The sequence below is a fragment of the Petaurus breviceps genome, unplaced genomic scaffold (assembly GCF_028583685.1).
Source record: "Petaurus breviceps papuanus isolate PSGF00001 unplaced genomic scaffold, PetGlider_PUasm1.0 91041, whole genome shotgun sequence".
Taxonomy (NCBI): Eukaryota; Metazoa; Chordata; class Mammalia; order Diprotodontia; family Petauridae; genus Petaurus; species Petaurus breviceps.
Window position 1 is genome coordinate 42,477,272 of NW_027187400.1, and position 15,461 is coordinate 42,492,732.

At 49.6% G+C, this 15,461-nt stretch overlaps 1 protein-coding gene across 2 annotated transcripts in view; it reads left to right on the forward strand.

The window, feature by feature from the left end:
• The window catches only part of SHKBP1 (SH3KBP1 binding protein 1), a 7,464-nt gene extending 2,902 nt beyond the window's left edge, over positions 1-4,562 (forward strand). For both annotated transcript variants that reach the window (XM_069079380.1, XM_069079379.1), the window contains 10 exons: positions 156-346; positions 755-870; positions 1,351-1,438; positions 1,604-1,720; positions 1,978-2,148; positions 2,394-2,549; positions 2,997-3,093; positions 3,299-3,477; positions 3,791-3,908; positions 4,162-4,562. In XM_069079380.1, coding sequence (XP_068935481.1) covers positions 156-346; positions 755-870; positions 1,351-1,438; positions 1,604-1,720; positions 1,978-2,148; positions 2,394-2,549; positions 2,997-3,093; positions 3,299-3,477; positions 3,791-3,908; positions 4,162-4,393 — 1,465 coding nt within the window. In that variant the 3' untranslated portion in view covers positions 4,394-4,562. The remainder of the gene's footprint in view (positions 1-155; positions 347-754; positions 871-1,350; positions 1,439-1,603; positions 1,721-1,977; positions 2,149-2,393; positions 2,550-2,996; positions 3,094-3,298; positions 3,478-3,790; positions 3,909-4,161) is intronic.
• The last annotated feature ends 10,899 nt before the right edge of the window (positions 4,563-15,461 follow it).

Here is a 15,461-nt window from a genome sequence, read left to right on the forward strand (position 1 = left end):
GGGGTAGGTGGGCAGGGGGGGGGGAGAGGGGGGGGGGGTGGGAGAGAGAGACAGGGGGAGGGAGGGAGGGAGAGAAAGAGGAGAGACAGAGTGTGTGTGCACGCATGCATGTGTGCCTATGTATGTGGATGAGTCTGGCCCTCACTCCTCCCCAGGCTGAAGGAGACATCGGGCTGGCAGCTGGTGTTCTCAAGCCCGAGGCTGGACTGGCCCATTGAGCGCCTGGCACTGACCGCCCGTGTTCCTGGTGGTGCCCTGGGTGAGCATGACAAGATGGTGGCCGTGGCGGCTGGCAGTGAGATCCTGCTCTGGGCCCTGCAGAATGATGGCAATGGCAGTGAGATAGGTGGGTGCCCTCCTGTCACGTGTGGATGCTTCCCCAGCCCGGAGCCCTCTCCTCCCTGGGCCTCAGGCTCTTGTACTTCTGGGCCCCTTCACCATCTGCCTGAGCTAGGATGCCCTTTCCCAGATCCTGAAGGTCATGGTGGTCTCTCGAGGGCCAGGACCCTTCCTCTAATCCAAGCTTCCTTCTGCCCTTTAGATTCCTGAGGTGTGGGCTTCCTGGACCCCCTCTCGACAGGCCTCAAGGGACCCCTGCTCCCTGCCCTGCCTCCCTTCCACCTTGGTCACGTCTCTTCCTCTTCTAGCCCTTATGTTCCCTCTTGCTCTCCCTGGCCCATCTCTTAAAGGGAATCAGCCCCTAGGCCCATGGGTCCTGTGGTCTCATGCTTTCTCTCACGTGTCCCTGGGGCAGGTGTCTTCCAGCTGGGTGTCCCTGTCGAGTCTCTGTTCTTTGTGGGAAACCAGCTCATCGCTACCAGCTGCACAGGCCGCATCGGGGTCTGGAACGCCGTTACCAAGCACTGGCAGGTTCGGAGGAGAGGACACATCGCAGCAACCTGCTGACCCTGCAGGCCCCAGGGCGGGGTGGGGCATGACCATGGAGTGAACCTCTCAGAGAAGGTTCCAGGCCAAGGGTGGGCCAGAGCGTAGGGCTCACCCTGGGGCACTGGAGGAGAATTGGGAGGGCGAGTGAGCCCCAGCAGGTCTGGAGTGGGCAGAAGGCCAGGAAGATGGGAGACAGCCTGAGAAGAGGGTAGGAAGTATCTGCAGGGTCCTCGGTTTCCTCTTGGGAACCTGACAATTTCCAAGAACCCTCTTATCTCTGAAACTTCTCGGAAGGGAGGAAGGGTGAGGAGGAAGGAAAGAAAGAGGAAGAAATGGAAGAAAGGAAGGAGCAAAGAGGGAAGGGAGAGCAGAAGGGGAGAGGGCGGGCGAGATGGAAGGAAGGATTATTAGGCCTCCCTGCGTGCCCCCACCCCATGCCCACCCCAGCCTTCTCTTGGCCAGGTCCAGGAAGTCCAGCCCATCACTAGCTATGATGCTGCCGGCTCCTTCCTGCTTCTCGGCTGTAATAATGGAGCCATCTACTACCTAGGTGAGGCCTGAGGCACCGAGCTGCTGCCCACCCCTGCCCGCCATGGGCCTCTGCCCAGTGTTGGGTTGGATGAAATGGTCTCTGAGGTGCCCTGTGGCTGTGCTTTTGGGCAGGGGAGAGTGGAGAGGATCCTTCTTGAGTGACCTCCCCCCACATATCCCCCAGATGTGCAGAAGTTCCCCCTCCGGATGAAGGACAATGACCTGCTAGTGAGTGAATTGTACCGGGACCCCAGCCAGGATGGTGTCACTGCCCTCAGCGTCTATCTCACTCCTAAGACCAGTGAGCTACTTCATGGCCTGGCCAGCTGGCTGCCACCGCCAGGCCCTTCTCTGTCTGAAACTTGCCCCATCCTGCCTCTTCTGTTCCTCCGACCCCACCCACCCCATCTCCCTCATTTCTCTGTCTCTTCCCCTGTCCCTGCCTCTTCCGGCCCCCCCCCCCCCCGTCTCCCCTGTTTCTCTGTCTCCCCCTGAACCTCTACCTCCCCAGGCCTTCTCTGCCTCCTGGTCTCTGACACTTTGCTCCCCTGGCCCCAGGTGATAGCGGTAACTGGCTGGAGATAGCCTATGGCACCAGCTCTGGGGGGGTCCGCGTCATTGTGCAGCACCCAGAGACCGTGGGCTCAGGGCCCCAGCTTTTCCAGACTTTTACTGTGCATCGCAGTCCTGTTATCAAGATTATGCTGTCTGAAAAGCACCTCATCTCTGGTACGTGGGGCTCAGCTCCTGTCATTGACCTAGAGAAGCCTTAAACTTCACTTTGCCCCAGTGTGAAACCCACAGGCCCCAGGGGAGGCTCAGGGAAGGGAATCAGGGCAAGGGCCCCCAAGGACAGAGGGTCAGGCCCTTGGGGGGGGGGCAGCTAAGGAGATGGGGTCAGGCAGCCCCCAAGGATAGAGGGAAAGGGTCCTCATGTCCCCACTCTCTTATCCCTACCTTTCATTTCCTTCTAGTCTGTGCTGATAACAATCACGTGCGGACGTGGTCAGTGACCCGTTTTCGGGGCATGATCTCCACCCAGCCAGGCTCTACCCCCCTGGCCTCCTTCAAAATCCTGGCACTAGAGGCAGCTGACAGCCATGGGGGCTGCAGTGCTGGCAACGATATTGGTGATGCCCTTGTGCAGGCCCAGCTCCTGATCCTCTCTCCCTGGTCCAATCTCTCCATGCCCAGCCTTCGGCTCCTCTGTCCCTTCCCCATTGCACTCTGCCTCCATCTCTCCCTCCTTCGTCCTCCTGTCCCATTCTCCTTTCTCCTGATTCCTCCATCCCCTCTGTCTGCCCCCTGTCCATTTGCCCTCCCCTTTATGACTATGGGGGATATTGCAGTAGCCTTCCCTCTCTCTCTCTTCTCCCACCATTTCTCTATTTTCCTATGTATTTAAACTTCTTGCATTAATGATGTTTCCTTAGCTGGGGGGTTCCCAGGTCTCATCCCTCACCACCCCTCATCCCCTGCCCATGGTCTAAGCCCCCTGAGGAGGGGAGGGTCCTAAAGAGCTCAGACAGGGATTGTGGGTCTCAGGGACAAGTGGTGACCCTTTGGGTCCTGTCCAGGTCCATATGGGGAACGGGATGACCAGCAAGTTTTCATCCAGAAGGTGGTGCCTAACTCCAGCCAGCTCTTTGTACGGCTGTCATCTACTGGCCAGCGGTGAGGAGCTCCTGCCCACCCCCTACCTTCTCCCCCCTTAGTCCCAGACCACAGCATTGAGGAAAACTGGATTTCTTAAAACTGGAGCCTGGGAACATGGGAGGGAATGAAGGGGAGAGCCCAGGAGAGGGAGGGACAGGGAGGGGCAGAGCCTGGCCCCTGGGGTCCCAGGGAGAGTGAGCCCCACCCCCTCCCCTTGGACCAGGGTGTGCTCGGTGCGTTCTGTGGACGGCTCTCCCACAACGGCCTTCACAGTCCACGAGTGTGAGGGTTCCCGGAGGCTGGGCTCACGGCCCCGACGTTACCTCCTCACCGGCCATGCCAACGGCAGCCTCGCCATGTGGGACCTCACCACAGCCATGGACCGGCTGGGCCAGGCTCCAGGTAGATCCGCTGCCTCTGCCTCCCTGAGTCACTGACTCTTCCTCCCCTAGGCCGCCGGACTTTGAGTTAGAAAGACCTGGGGTCAAGTCTTGCTGCCTCTGGGATCTTGGGCATGTCACTTCTTGTCTGAGCCTTGGTTTCCTTGTCTATAGGATAAGTGGGTTGCCCCAGATAATCTCCCAAGGCCCTTCAAGCTCTAAATCTGTGCTCCTGTGGTCTCTATGAGCCTCAGCTCTACTGACCCCTGTTTTCCCCTCTCCTCTGCCCCTGGCCTCCGTCCCTGGGAGCCCTCACTTTGTCCCTGTCCCTGCAGCGGGAGGCCTGACAGAGGAGGAGTTGCTGGAGCAGCTGGAACAATGTGAGCTGGCCCCTCCTGGGCCCACATTGCGGAGCCTGGCCCCCAGCCCCTCTCCCCGTGCTTCCATCTGCAGGTATTTGGGAGAGGCTGTGAGGGGCCCACAGTTAGGGGAGGAATGGAGAAGGGCACAGGTGGCCCCTGATAGTGCATCTCCTCTGAGCTCTAGAGGGGATGGGGGCCTCCTGGGTCCAGCTGCCGAGGCTGGGAAGTGAAGTGATCACTTGGGTCTCATCTCTGATCACAAGTTGGGGGGGAAGGGAAGTTAGGTGGCTCTTCCTATCTCTGCTGGTCTGCAGTTCTACCCCCACTTCCTCCCAATCCTACAGCTTCCAATCAGAGGCTAGCGTAGCCTCCAGTCCGAGTCGTCAGGGGAGCCCAGGCCCCCCACAACCGGAGGTCCGGAGGCGGGGAGCTGGTAGCTTTGTGGAACGGTGTCAGGAGCTAGCCCGCAGTGGACCGGACCCCCGCCGGCCTCCCACACCAGCTCCCCGGCCTCAGCCAGGCTCTGGGGGCCCCTTGTCACCCCCAAAGGCTCCACTCAGTGAGACGTCCTTCTGAGGGAGGATGTGTGAGGTGCCTTAGACGTCTGTACATTGTCCTGTTCCCTTTCTGTCCCTGTGGGGTCAGGGCTGGGGTCCCCATGGAGCCATCACTGTTACAGCCTGCCACAAGTGCCAAAGTCACCCTGTGCTCTCCCCGAAGCACACCAATAAAGCAATCCCCTGAATGCTGGTATTGTCCCCATCTCTTGTCTCTTTGGTGCTGGGTGCTAGGAGGTCTTTTTACTGCCCCCAACTGCTTCTTGGCAGGAAGGAAAGGTCTTGTCTGGTCTGTGGGAACTTCAGATACCAGGTCCAGGATCCAGCTTGGATTTGTGAGGGATGAGAGGCCGGAAAGAATGGCCATCACCGATCGCTAAGTAAACACCAGGGACCTTTGCCACCTTCCAGAGAAGCAGGAGACGAACCACAGGATTAGAGGGGTCCCAATTTTCCCCAAAAAAGAGAAGAGAGCTGAGTTTGCAAATCCTAGGTCTTGCCATTTGACCTTGCCATTTTAGGGTGTGTTGTTAACAGAATTGTTGGTAAACGCCTCGGAAAGGAAGTGGTGATCAAGCAAATCATCACATTTCAAGAACTGGGCATGCTGCTGCTAACCTCATTTCCTTTATTGATGGGAGTTAAGCTTGTGGGTTAGGGAAATGCCGTAGAAAGTTTACCTAGCTTGAGGGGAAAGGGCTTTCATGCTGTTAGAGACAAGAGGGAGATGTGCAGGAGTGGCCCAGTGCTGCAAGAGATAGCCCCTGCATAGTTTGACAAAGTCAGGATCGACAGTCTTGGTTGTTGGGATCAGTTTAATAAGGGTGGTAGTTTGAAAAAGATCTGGAGAGGGACAGCTATGTGGTACAGTGGATAGAGCACCAGTCCTGGAGTGAGGAGAACCTGAGTTCACATCCAGTCTCAGACCCTATGTGACCCTGGGCAAATCACTTAGCCCCATTTGCCTCCCCACCCCCACAAAAAATAAGAGAGAGATCTGGAGGTTTCAGTGGACCATAAACTCAATATAAGCAAGTTCAACCTCAAGTTACAGATGAGGAAACTGAGGCACAGAGTTTAAGTGACTTGCCCAGGGTCCTGCAGCTAGTGTTTTGAGGTGGGATTTGAACCTAGGTTTTCCTTATCCCAATTCCTATTCCTTATCCACTATCACTGCCTCTTAAAACTATACCCAGTGGGATTTTTTTTTAAGCCCAGAAACTTTAAATATTTTTTTCAGTTCCAAATTCACTCCTTCCTATTCACCCCTCCCTTACCATTAAGAAGGCAAGAAAAATTAAACCTGTTATACATATGTATAGTCATGTAAAACAAATCGCCACATTAGTCATGTTCCAAGAAAAAGAAAAAAGAAAACTTGTTTCAGTCTGCCCTCGGAGTCTATCAGGTGGGAGATGATAGTACACATTTCATCATGAGTCCTTTGAGATTGTGCTTTGTCACTTTGTTGATCAGAGTAGCAAAGTCTTTCACAGTTGATTATAATTTTGCTGTGATTGTATGAATTGTTGTGGTTCTGCCCACTTCCTTCTGCATCTGTTCCTACAAGTCTTCACAGGTTTCTCCTCAACCATCCCTTGCATCATTTCTTACAGGACAAGAACATTCCATCCCATACATATACCACAACTTGTTTGGCCATTCGGTGAGATAGGTGATCAGCACTCTGGTGGCATTTTATGTCCTGGCCAGGCTTGATTAGGACTCATGATGAATGAAATGAAGCTCTCCTACCGTGTTTCCCTGATAAGACACTGTCTTATTTTTTTTGGACAGAAAAACACCAGAGGGCTTATTTTCAGGGGAGGGCTTATTTTAATGAACATTGACAGCAATTTTAATAAACAGGTAAATGTGAACAAAAAAATGTACCTTTATTCAATAAGCAAATCACTGGGGAAGAACAGGATGACACGCTCACTGCTGCAGCTCTGATTGGATGCAGCTCGAAGCCCAGCGTGCGTTTCACGGGGGGGGGGGAACGGCGCATACAGAGGGTACCGTAATGTAGCGTGTAGCACAGGGGATCACCTTCACTACAGTAGCAATCTCAATAGGGCTTATTTTCGGGGGAGGGCTTATTTTAGAGGAATCTTACACAGTAAGGGGAGGGCTTATTTTCGGGATAGGTCTTATTATCGGGGAAACACGGTAGACCAATGAACATTTAACACAAAGGAAACTCAGGGATCGCTACCATAGAAGTACTTGGCAGGGATACAGCACTGTCATGGGGCAGTGCATCTGGGAGATATCTGGTCAGAAGGGTGTGTTGAGTGCCCCCACAGTAGAACAATTGTCCGGTTTAAGGGGTGTGTTTAATTTGGGACTTCTTTATGCCCCTGACTTTGTCAGTGTCTTGAGCCCTCGTTCCCTGGATCAGTCCAGTCTCAGGGACAGCTTTCCTGCCTTTTAGGGGAAAACTAACTTAGCAGGGATTCTGGCAGGAATCTGGATCAGGCAACATTCAGAGGATTGTGTTCCAGAGTTCACTTTTTTTTTTTTTGGAGGGCAATTGGGGTTAAGAGACTTGCCCGAGGTCACACAGCTAGTGTGTGAAGTGTCTGAGGCAGATTTGAACTCAGGTCCTCCTGACTTCAGGGCCGGTGCTCTATTCACTGCACCACCCAGTCGCCCCAAGAGTTCACTTTTTAAAAAACTCAACAAAACCATGTTACAAATATTAGGATATAAATGAACTTGTGACCATACACAACATTAAAGAAGTCCCCATAACATGGTAGCTGTGACTTCTCAATCCTGGTCCTGCCCTTCCATTTTTTCTTGTAGTCTTTCCCCTATCTTCCAAGTGCCAATGTTATGGAAGACATCGGTAAGTTGGAAACTTCCAGAGGTGACCAAGCATGTTAGCTCAGAGTCTCCACATGCTGCCAACATGGGGATTCACCCAAGGGATGGTTCTCCCAGAGGACAGAAGTCCCTAGGGACCCCGAGAGAGCTGTGTGCCAGTGTCTGGAGGGTGACCATTTACATAAAGGATCGGATTTGTTCTTAGCTCTCCAGAGAAGAGCTAGGAACAATGGATTGGTTTCCAAGGGACACATTTAGGTTGGATGGGAAAAAAAATCTTACTGAGTGGAGCCACCCAGAAGTGAAAGGGGCTAACTTGAGATATAGTGGGTTCAATTTGACAAATCTTTTTTAGGTGACTGCCAAAGGCTGGCAACTCCCTCTTTAAGCCAAGCTGGATAAGAGAAGGTGATGGAGTAGGAAAGGGAATAAACATTATTAAGGACCTACTATATGCCAAGCACTGTGCTAAGCACTTTATAGATATTTCATTTGATCCTCACAACCCTGGTACTATTATTATCCCCATTTTACAGTTGAAAAAGTGAGTAAAAAACGGGGGCTAAATGGCTTGCCTAACTAGTAAGTGTCTCAGTCTGGATTTGAACTCAGGTCTTCCTGACTCTGGACTCAGCACTCTATCCACTATACCCCCAGCTGCCTTCCTGTTAAAACGTCTGTAAAATACATTATAGACAAAATTCTGCTTCAGGTATGGGTAGAAAAACGTGATGCCTCTGATGTCCAAACTAGGAGATTCTGTGATCAGGAATGGGCTCTGTATTGTGAAAAATAGCGAGAGATTAACCAGAATTGAATGTTTAGAATTTAGAGCAAGAAGGAATCTTATTGGACAGATAATGAAAATGAATCCAGCCCTTGTTATTCCTGATAGATCTGGTCTAGAACTCACTGGGATTGGAAGTTTGAGGGGTGAGATGAGAGGTTGGGGTGGAGGTAGATCCTGGATCATAGGTTGCTTCTCAGGGGACCACAATGAAGGGTTAGGACCTTTGCAAACCTGACAAGTTCCATCACCAACGTTCTGTAGGCCAGTCTCACCGGCATCCACAGGGAGCAGAAGTATATCTCCTGTTGCCCATTGGGGCGTGCATGCTGGGCTAAGAGGAAGCTCTCCTCCAGTCCTGCTCATTCTTTTGCCCTTCCTGGAGCTCAGATGGAATGGATTGTTTCAGGGTATGGTGAGTTCCCTAGTACTAAAGGTGTTCAAGAAGAAAATGCTAGTCTGGGATGCTATGGAGATTTCTGCACAGGATGGGATGGACTAGCTGCCCTCTGAAGACCCTTCCTCTTCTGAGATTTTGCAATTCTGGGAAGCCTCTTCTCTTCCACTATGGGGGAAGGGATGAAGACCAGTCTAGAACACAGAGTGCCTAGAATGTAGGCACAGCCAACATTATAGAATACATACATATATATATATATATATTTAAATTATAAATAAATAAATATTATCCAATTAAATAAATAAATATTAAATAAATAAATTATCTAATAGAGGGGGTGTCCTAGTTACAGCTGGAGTCCTTTGTTTATTTGCAGGACTCACAATTTAGGCAAGGGAATGACAAACTGGAGCAGGTAACAAGGAAGGTGACAAGGATCATGAGACTGGAGAGCACCTGTTACTTTTTGTTGGAGAGTTGATTCAGCACTTTGCACATTCTTATTAAGGCAAGGCAATTTGTCTTCTCATGCCCACAAGGGAAGAGCTCTAACATAGATGTGGGAAGATGTGCTATACCCAGGTCCTTTTCTAAAATGGGACAAATCTGAACATTTTGTTGTCTTTCTCACTGAATCAAGACAAAAAGATGTGAGGGCAGTGTGGAATTGGGAGCAGCTGGAACATTCCAGGAACAAGTAATACACGAAGAATATAAAGTTCAAACAGGTTGAGCAGGTGTTTTCTGTTGTTATGGAGAAGGAGAGACAGAGAGACAGAGACAGCGACAGAGAGAGACAGAGACACAGAGAGACAGAGACAGCGACAGAGAGAGACAGAGACACAGAGAAAGACAGAGACAGAGACACACAGAGAGAGAGAGAGAGAGAGAGAGAGAGAGAGAGAGAGAGAGAGAGAAGGAGAAAGGGGAGAGAGAGACAGACAGAGAGACAGAGAGCAAGAGAGCCAAGTTTCCCTTGGGAAAGACAATTTCCCATACTTCTTCAGAGTAGCAAAGTCTAGTCGACCATGGCCTGCTAGAATATTATGTTCTAAAACCTGGAAAGACTTGTATAAACTAACGCAAAGTGAAATGAGCAGAACCAAGAAAACATTGTACACAGTAACAGCAACACTGTATAATGATCAACTATGAATGACTTAGCTCTTCTCAGCAATGCAATGATCCAAGACAAATGCAAAGGACTCATGATAGAAAATTCCATCCATATCCAGGGAAAGAACTAGTGGACTCTGAATGCAGATTGAAGCATACTATTTTCACTCTCTCCGGTTTTTTTTCATGTTTTTTCCCCCTCTTTTGGTCTGTTTCTTCTTCCACAACTGTGACTAATATGGAAATATATTTTACATGCTTGTGCATATATAACCTATATCAGATTGCTTATTGTTTTAGGAAGAGCGAAGGAGAGGGAAAGAAAAATTTGGAACTCAAAATTTTGTAAAAATGAATGCTAAAAATTTTCTTTACATAATATTTTTTTTTTTAGCAATCGGGGTTAAGTAACTTGCTTAAGGTTACACGGCCAGTTATTTCTGGGTGTGGTGCTGAGTGTCTGAGCCTGGGATTCGATCTCCAGGTCATCCCGACAATGGAGCCGGTGCTCTTACTCTCTGTGCTACCTGGCCGCCCCTATAATAAAATATTATTAAAAATAAAATAAAATGATATCCAAAAGAATAGAATGTATGATCTGAGACCTCCAAAAAAGAAGAATGTCAAGTTCTAGTGCAAAAGAAAAAGATAATGGGGCGGCCAGGTAGCACAGCGAGTAAGAGCACTGGCTCCAGTGTTGGTATGACCTGGGGATCAAATCCAGGCTCAGACACTTAGCACCCACCCAGAAACACCTGGCTGTGTAACCTTGAGCAAGTTACTTAACCCCAATTGCTTGGGGGCTGCCAGGTGGCTCAGCGAGTAAGAGCACTGGCTCCAGTGTTGGGATGACCTGGGGATCAAATCCAGGCTCAGAGACTTAGCACCACACCCAGAAATAATTGGCCATGTAACCTTGAGCAAGTTACTTAACGCTGATTGCTTAAAAAAAAAAATAAACCTAGAACCCTGTTTCTACCCATTCAATGGTCAGTTGAAGGAAATGGAAATTCCTCAAATATAGTAAGTATTTAACAAATGCTGCTTAACCTATTGAAGAGAGGCTGGACCAGGCCAAGGCAAAAGGAGGAAATCCATAACAGAAGAAACAAAATCTTGGAAAGCATTGAGACATAACTTTATAAGATATCTCATGGAAAGGAGAGTACTAAAGTGATGCCAAAAACAAGAAATCATCAATATTAGTGACCCCACCCAAAATGGTGACTGCAAGACTTCTTATCAACAACTGCTAATTCCCATGTTTACTCCCTCCTTCTTAAAAAATCTTTACTTCAGTTCTAGCCAAAAGAACAAGAAGCATTTTCTTTTTACAGTCTTTATTAGAATTGCTTCTAAACATATTGAAAACATCCATGAAGAAAATATGAGAAAGAAAGAGTCAGGCCTGTAAATTATTTTCTTTTGTTGTTGTTCAGTCCTATCCAATTCTTGGTGACTCCATTTGGGGTTTTCTTGACAAAGATACTGGAGTGGTTTAAAGTTTCTATCTTCAGTTCATTTTACAGATGAAGAAATTGAGGCAAATAGGGTTAAGTGACTTACCCAGGGTCATACAGCTAATAAGTGTCTGAAGCCAGATTTGAATATAGGTCTTCTGATTCCAGACCTGGCACTCTCTCTACTTCACCACATAGCTGCCCATTATTTTCTACATTAAACCATATCTTTGAAGTTGCACTACTGGGATAGAAGGGGAGATAATCCAAGATTCCTCTGTGTTTATTGATCCACAACAATAACAACGTGACTTGGTAAGGTATGGTTCAACCTGAAAGGCTCTCCTCGAATGAGGAGTTTCTTATATATATATATATGTTATAATCATATCAGAGTTCTTGGTAAATGAAACCACAGAAATAGCTCCATCTTTCCTTTAACTATTAATATTTTAATATAATAATGTTATATATCATATAAGAATTAACTTGACATAATAATTAATTTGAAAACTGTTTTAAAATTTTATTTTAAACTTAAAATACAAAATGAGAAAAGAAAAAATATCGCTATATACATAGCAGACCATAAGAAAGAATTCAATATAACATGAATTATTAATATTAAAAAGGCATATAAAAGAGTGAATGCCCGTGAAAAGCGTCCACCACATCCTGAAATATGTCCTCTGCAAGGTCCAAGTGGAAGGAAAGTTCCCCTTCCAGGCCCTCTAAAGTTGCATGAGCTTTCTGGGGAGGTGATGATTTCTTCAATGTTGGAGATCTTTGAGCAGGGGTTACGTGGGGAATTGCAGTGATGGATGTGTATGGAAGTAGAGGTCAGACCAGATCCCCGTGGAGCCCCCTTTCCTGTTGTGAGAACACGAAGTCTAGAAAATTAAACAATTATTAAAGGCTTGCTGTGTTCAGATCACACAATGGACTTGACATGCCAAGACTCGGTTTCCTAGAAGTAGAGTAGGCATATTTAAACTACCCAGAGCACAGCAAAGGCCTCGTAGCCTCGGTGCATTTGGAGCACTCCATGTCCTAGAACTAAGAGACTCCTAAAGCATTAGGGGATTCCAAGACCAGGGGAAATTCGTAGAATCAACTACAAAGAATTTTGGAGTTAGAAGGTCTTCTATCAGTCATCTGACAAAGAATTCCCACCACAACACGCCCTACAAATGATCATCTAGCTGCTACAAAAAAGACCTCCAGTGTGTCTTTCTCTCCCGTCCCTTCCGTCCATTACCGCCTCAGACAGTCCATTCCAATTGTGGGCAGCTCGTTGTTAGGAAGGCTTTGGGGTTTTTTCTTCCGACGTCATACCTATACTCGCTCTTTCATTCTGCTCCTAGTTCTGTATTTTGGAACCAAAGGAAACAAGTGTGACCTCTCTGCCGCGTGTTAGTCCTTTGAATATTTGAAAACAGCTCTCTTCTGCCCCTCTCCCCCGCAGTCTTCTCTTTCCCAAGCTAAACATCTACCAGTCTTCACAGAGCATGAAATCAAGATCTTTCACCAGACTGGTTGCTTTCCTCTGGGCACTTTCCAATTTAACAATGTCCTTTCTAAATTCTGGCACTCAACTGTGGTCTGACCAGGGCAAAGGATGTTAGGAATATCACCTCCTTATTCCTTTTCCTGGAAAGCATGCCATTTGATGCATTCTAAGATCACATCAGCTTTAGGGGCTGCCACATCACAGGCAGGCTGCCTAGAACTCAGGAAGTGGTGACTCAGATCCCAAGTGAGTCTAGAATACAGCCTAGAATCCAGGTAAGAATTCGAGAAGGTAGGGGTGACCCAGGAGTGCCACTGGGGTCCAGTAAGAGACCCGTTCCTTTTTTCTCCCTTCTGTTTCCCGTGGACCAGGATGAAGATGCAGTTGCTTAGCAACCAGAGGGTGCAGTTGTGATGACTCAAAGGAGGAGGAGCCAGGGGTACAGAATCCTCCCTGTGCTAAGAACCTCGGGTGGAGGGGGGGCGGGGCGGGAGACAGAGTCCTCCCAGAGTTGGGGGTGGGGTGGGGTTGGGCTCCTCCCTGTTTTAAGAGGCGGGGCCTCCGAAGGGCGGGGCTTCCAGGCCCGGAGGTGGAGGGTTTTGCCAAGCCTGAACAGGCTGACCTGCCTCCCCCTCCCCACCTCCGAGCAAGGGAAGGAGGCGGCGGTCTGGGGTGGTAGGGCAGACTGGGGCAGGGGCGAGAAGGCCCGTTTGAGGGTAGAGGACTCCGGAGTCCTGGTCTGGAAACAGCAGGTATGGGGGACTGGGGAACACACACATACACACACATCCTCCCCCTCCACCCCAGTCCGGGGCGCAGAGCGCACTCATGGGGCCTCCCTCCCACAGGCTCCGGGGAGCCCTGGCCGTGGCTGCATCTGGGGACCGAAGAGGAAGAGGAGGCAGCAGCTAATGCTGCGAGGAGGAGCAGGGGCCGATGCTGCGCCTGGTGAGGCGACCCGCCCCCTCTCTCTCCTCCCCTTCCCTTCTCTCTCTTCCCTTTCTCTTTTCTCTCCTCCTGGGGCAAGTCCCATTCTCCAAGTGTGTGTCTGTGTGTACTTCTGTGTAATCTTTGTGTCACTGTGTGTGTGTACCTCTGTATGTCTATTTGTACCAGTGTGTATAAATTGTGTATGAGTGTGAATGCCTGTGTCTCTGTGTCCCTGTATACATGTACTTTTGTATGTCTGCATGTGCCTGAAGTGACTGGGTCCATGCCTATCTATCTCTGTGTGTAGCTTGCTCTCTGTATGTTTGTATGTATTGCAATTTGGCTCGTGCCTATCTCTATCTCTGGCCATCCCTGTGTACTCTCTGCTCTCTCTTTTTCTCTCTCCCCACAGGCACCTGGGAGTAATTGTGTGTGTGTGTCTGTGTGCATGTGTATGGTCATGTATGGGATTAATTTTGTGTCCCTCTATATTTGAGTATTCTGTTTCTTATATGCACACTTCTGCATTTCTTTGTGTGCCTTGAGTAATCGAGTGTGTACCTGTCTGTGGGCATCTCTGTGTAATTGTACGGGTGCAGAACTCAGTGTCTCTCCTTGCATACGGCAGTGTGTACTTGGGAACGATGGTGTGTTCATATGTGTCTCTGTTCATCTGTCTTCATGTGCATAGCTTTCTCTAAGTATCTCTGTCTCTGTATCAGTGGGCCACCCTGTGGCTGTGGGGATGTCAGGGAACACATTCATTCCACAAACATTTCCTCAGGTGCAGAAGGGGGTCTAGGCTATGGGGATGTGAGATGCAGCCCAGGCCTGGCTCGAGGTTAGCTCCCAGACTGGAAGAGGCTTTCCATCAGACACAAACCCAAACAATAATTCATAGCACTGGGAAATAGGGAAAGCAAGGATATGATGGTCCATTTCACAGAAGTTTGGAGGAGCCAAGAGTTAGTGATTTGTCCAGCCATACACAGTAAGTGCCTTGAGGTGCAACTAAAACTCGGATCTCTTGACTTCAAATCCAGGACCTGGTCAGGGTCAAAGGAGAGGGACTACCACAGGAAAGTAGGTGAAGGAGAAGACCTTGTTTAGACGGGGAGGGGGGGGTAGAGAACAGTAATGAAGAGGAGGGTGGATAAAGGGGAGAGGGATCCCTCAAGGCTTCCTGGAGGTTGCGCCTGAGTTGGCCTTTGAATGGCAGGGATTTTTTCTGTGTCTATCAGTAGAATCCCAGCGAAGAGCTTCGATGGGCCTTAGCCATCATGCATACACTCAGGCTTTTGGCAACCACCAGTGGAAGACTCGTGTGCCAGAGAAGCGCTAGGGGTGGCCGGAGGGAGAAGCTGCTTCTCTGTCTCTCTGGGTCGAGTCTCCTGTCTCCGAGGTCCTTCTTTGTCACGGTCTTGGTTTCTTTTTCTCTGAGTGTCCTCGCCTCAGAGGTCTTTCTGTTGCTCGGTACTCTCTCTCTCTTTCTAGTGTCTTTGTCCTTCAGCCCTCTCTGTCTCTGGGTGTCTCGATCTGTCTTTTGTATCTGTGTATCTGACTCTTTTACTCTGGCGGAATGGGGCGGGGATTGGAGGCGAGGGGAGAGATACTGGGCATGGTCTTGAGCATCCGGCTGATGGGGGAGAATCTGGGGATGGTTAGAGATAGGGCCTCTTTCATGGCCCCGACCGCTTTCAGACCTTCCTCGGTTCCTCCTGTGATTTCTTCAGGAGGAAGGGAGGTTGCGGATGGACGAGCCCCCGGAACCGGAGAGGGAAGAGAGGCTGCTGGCGTTGCTGGGCCTGGTAGGCACAGCACTCAACCTGCTGGTCCTCGTCTGTGTCTACGTCTACACCACCCTCTGAGCTGATGTCACCTACTTGGGGCGGGGCCCGGGAAAACCCTCTAAGGTTTTCCTTAGAGTCTGTGGAGCTGGAGGCGGGGCCTTTACATCTTCTGAAGACTGGGTCTGCATGGAGGGGGCGGGGCTGGGGAGCAGGGGTGGGACTTGGAAATCCTTTCTGAGGGAAGAGCCACTGGTGGCGGGAG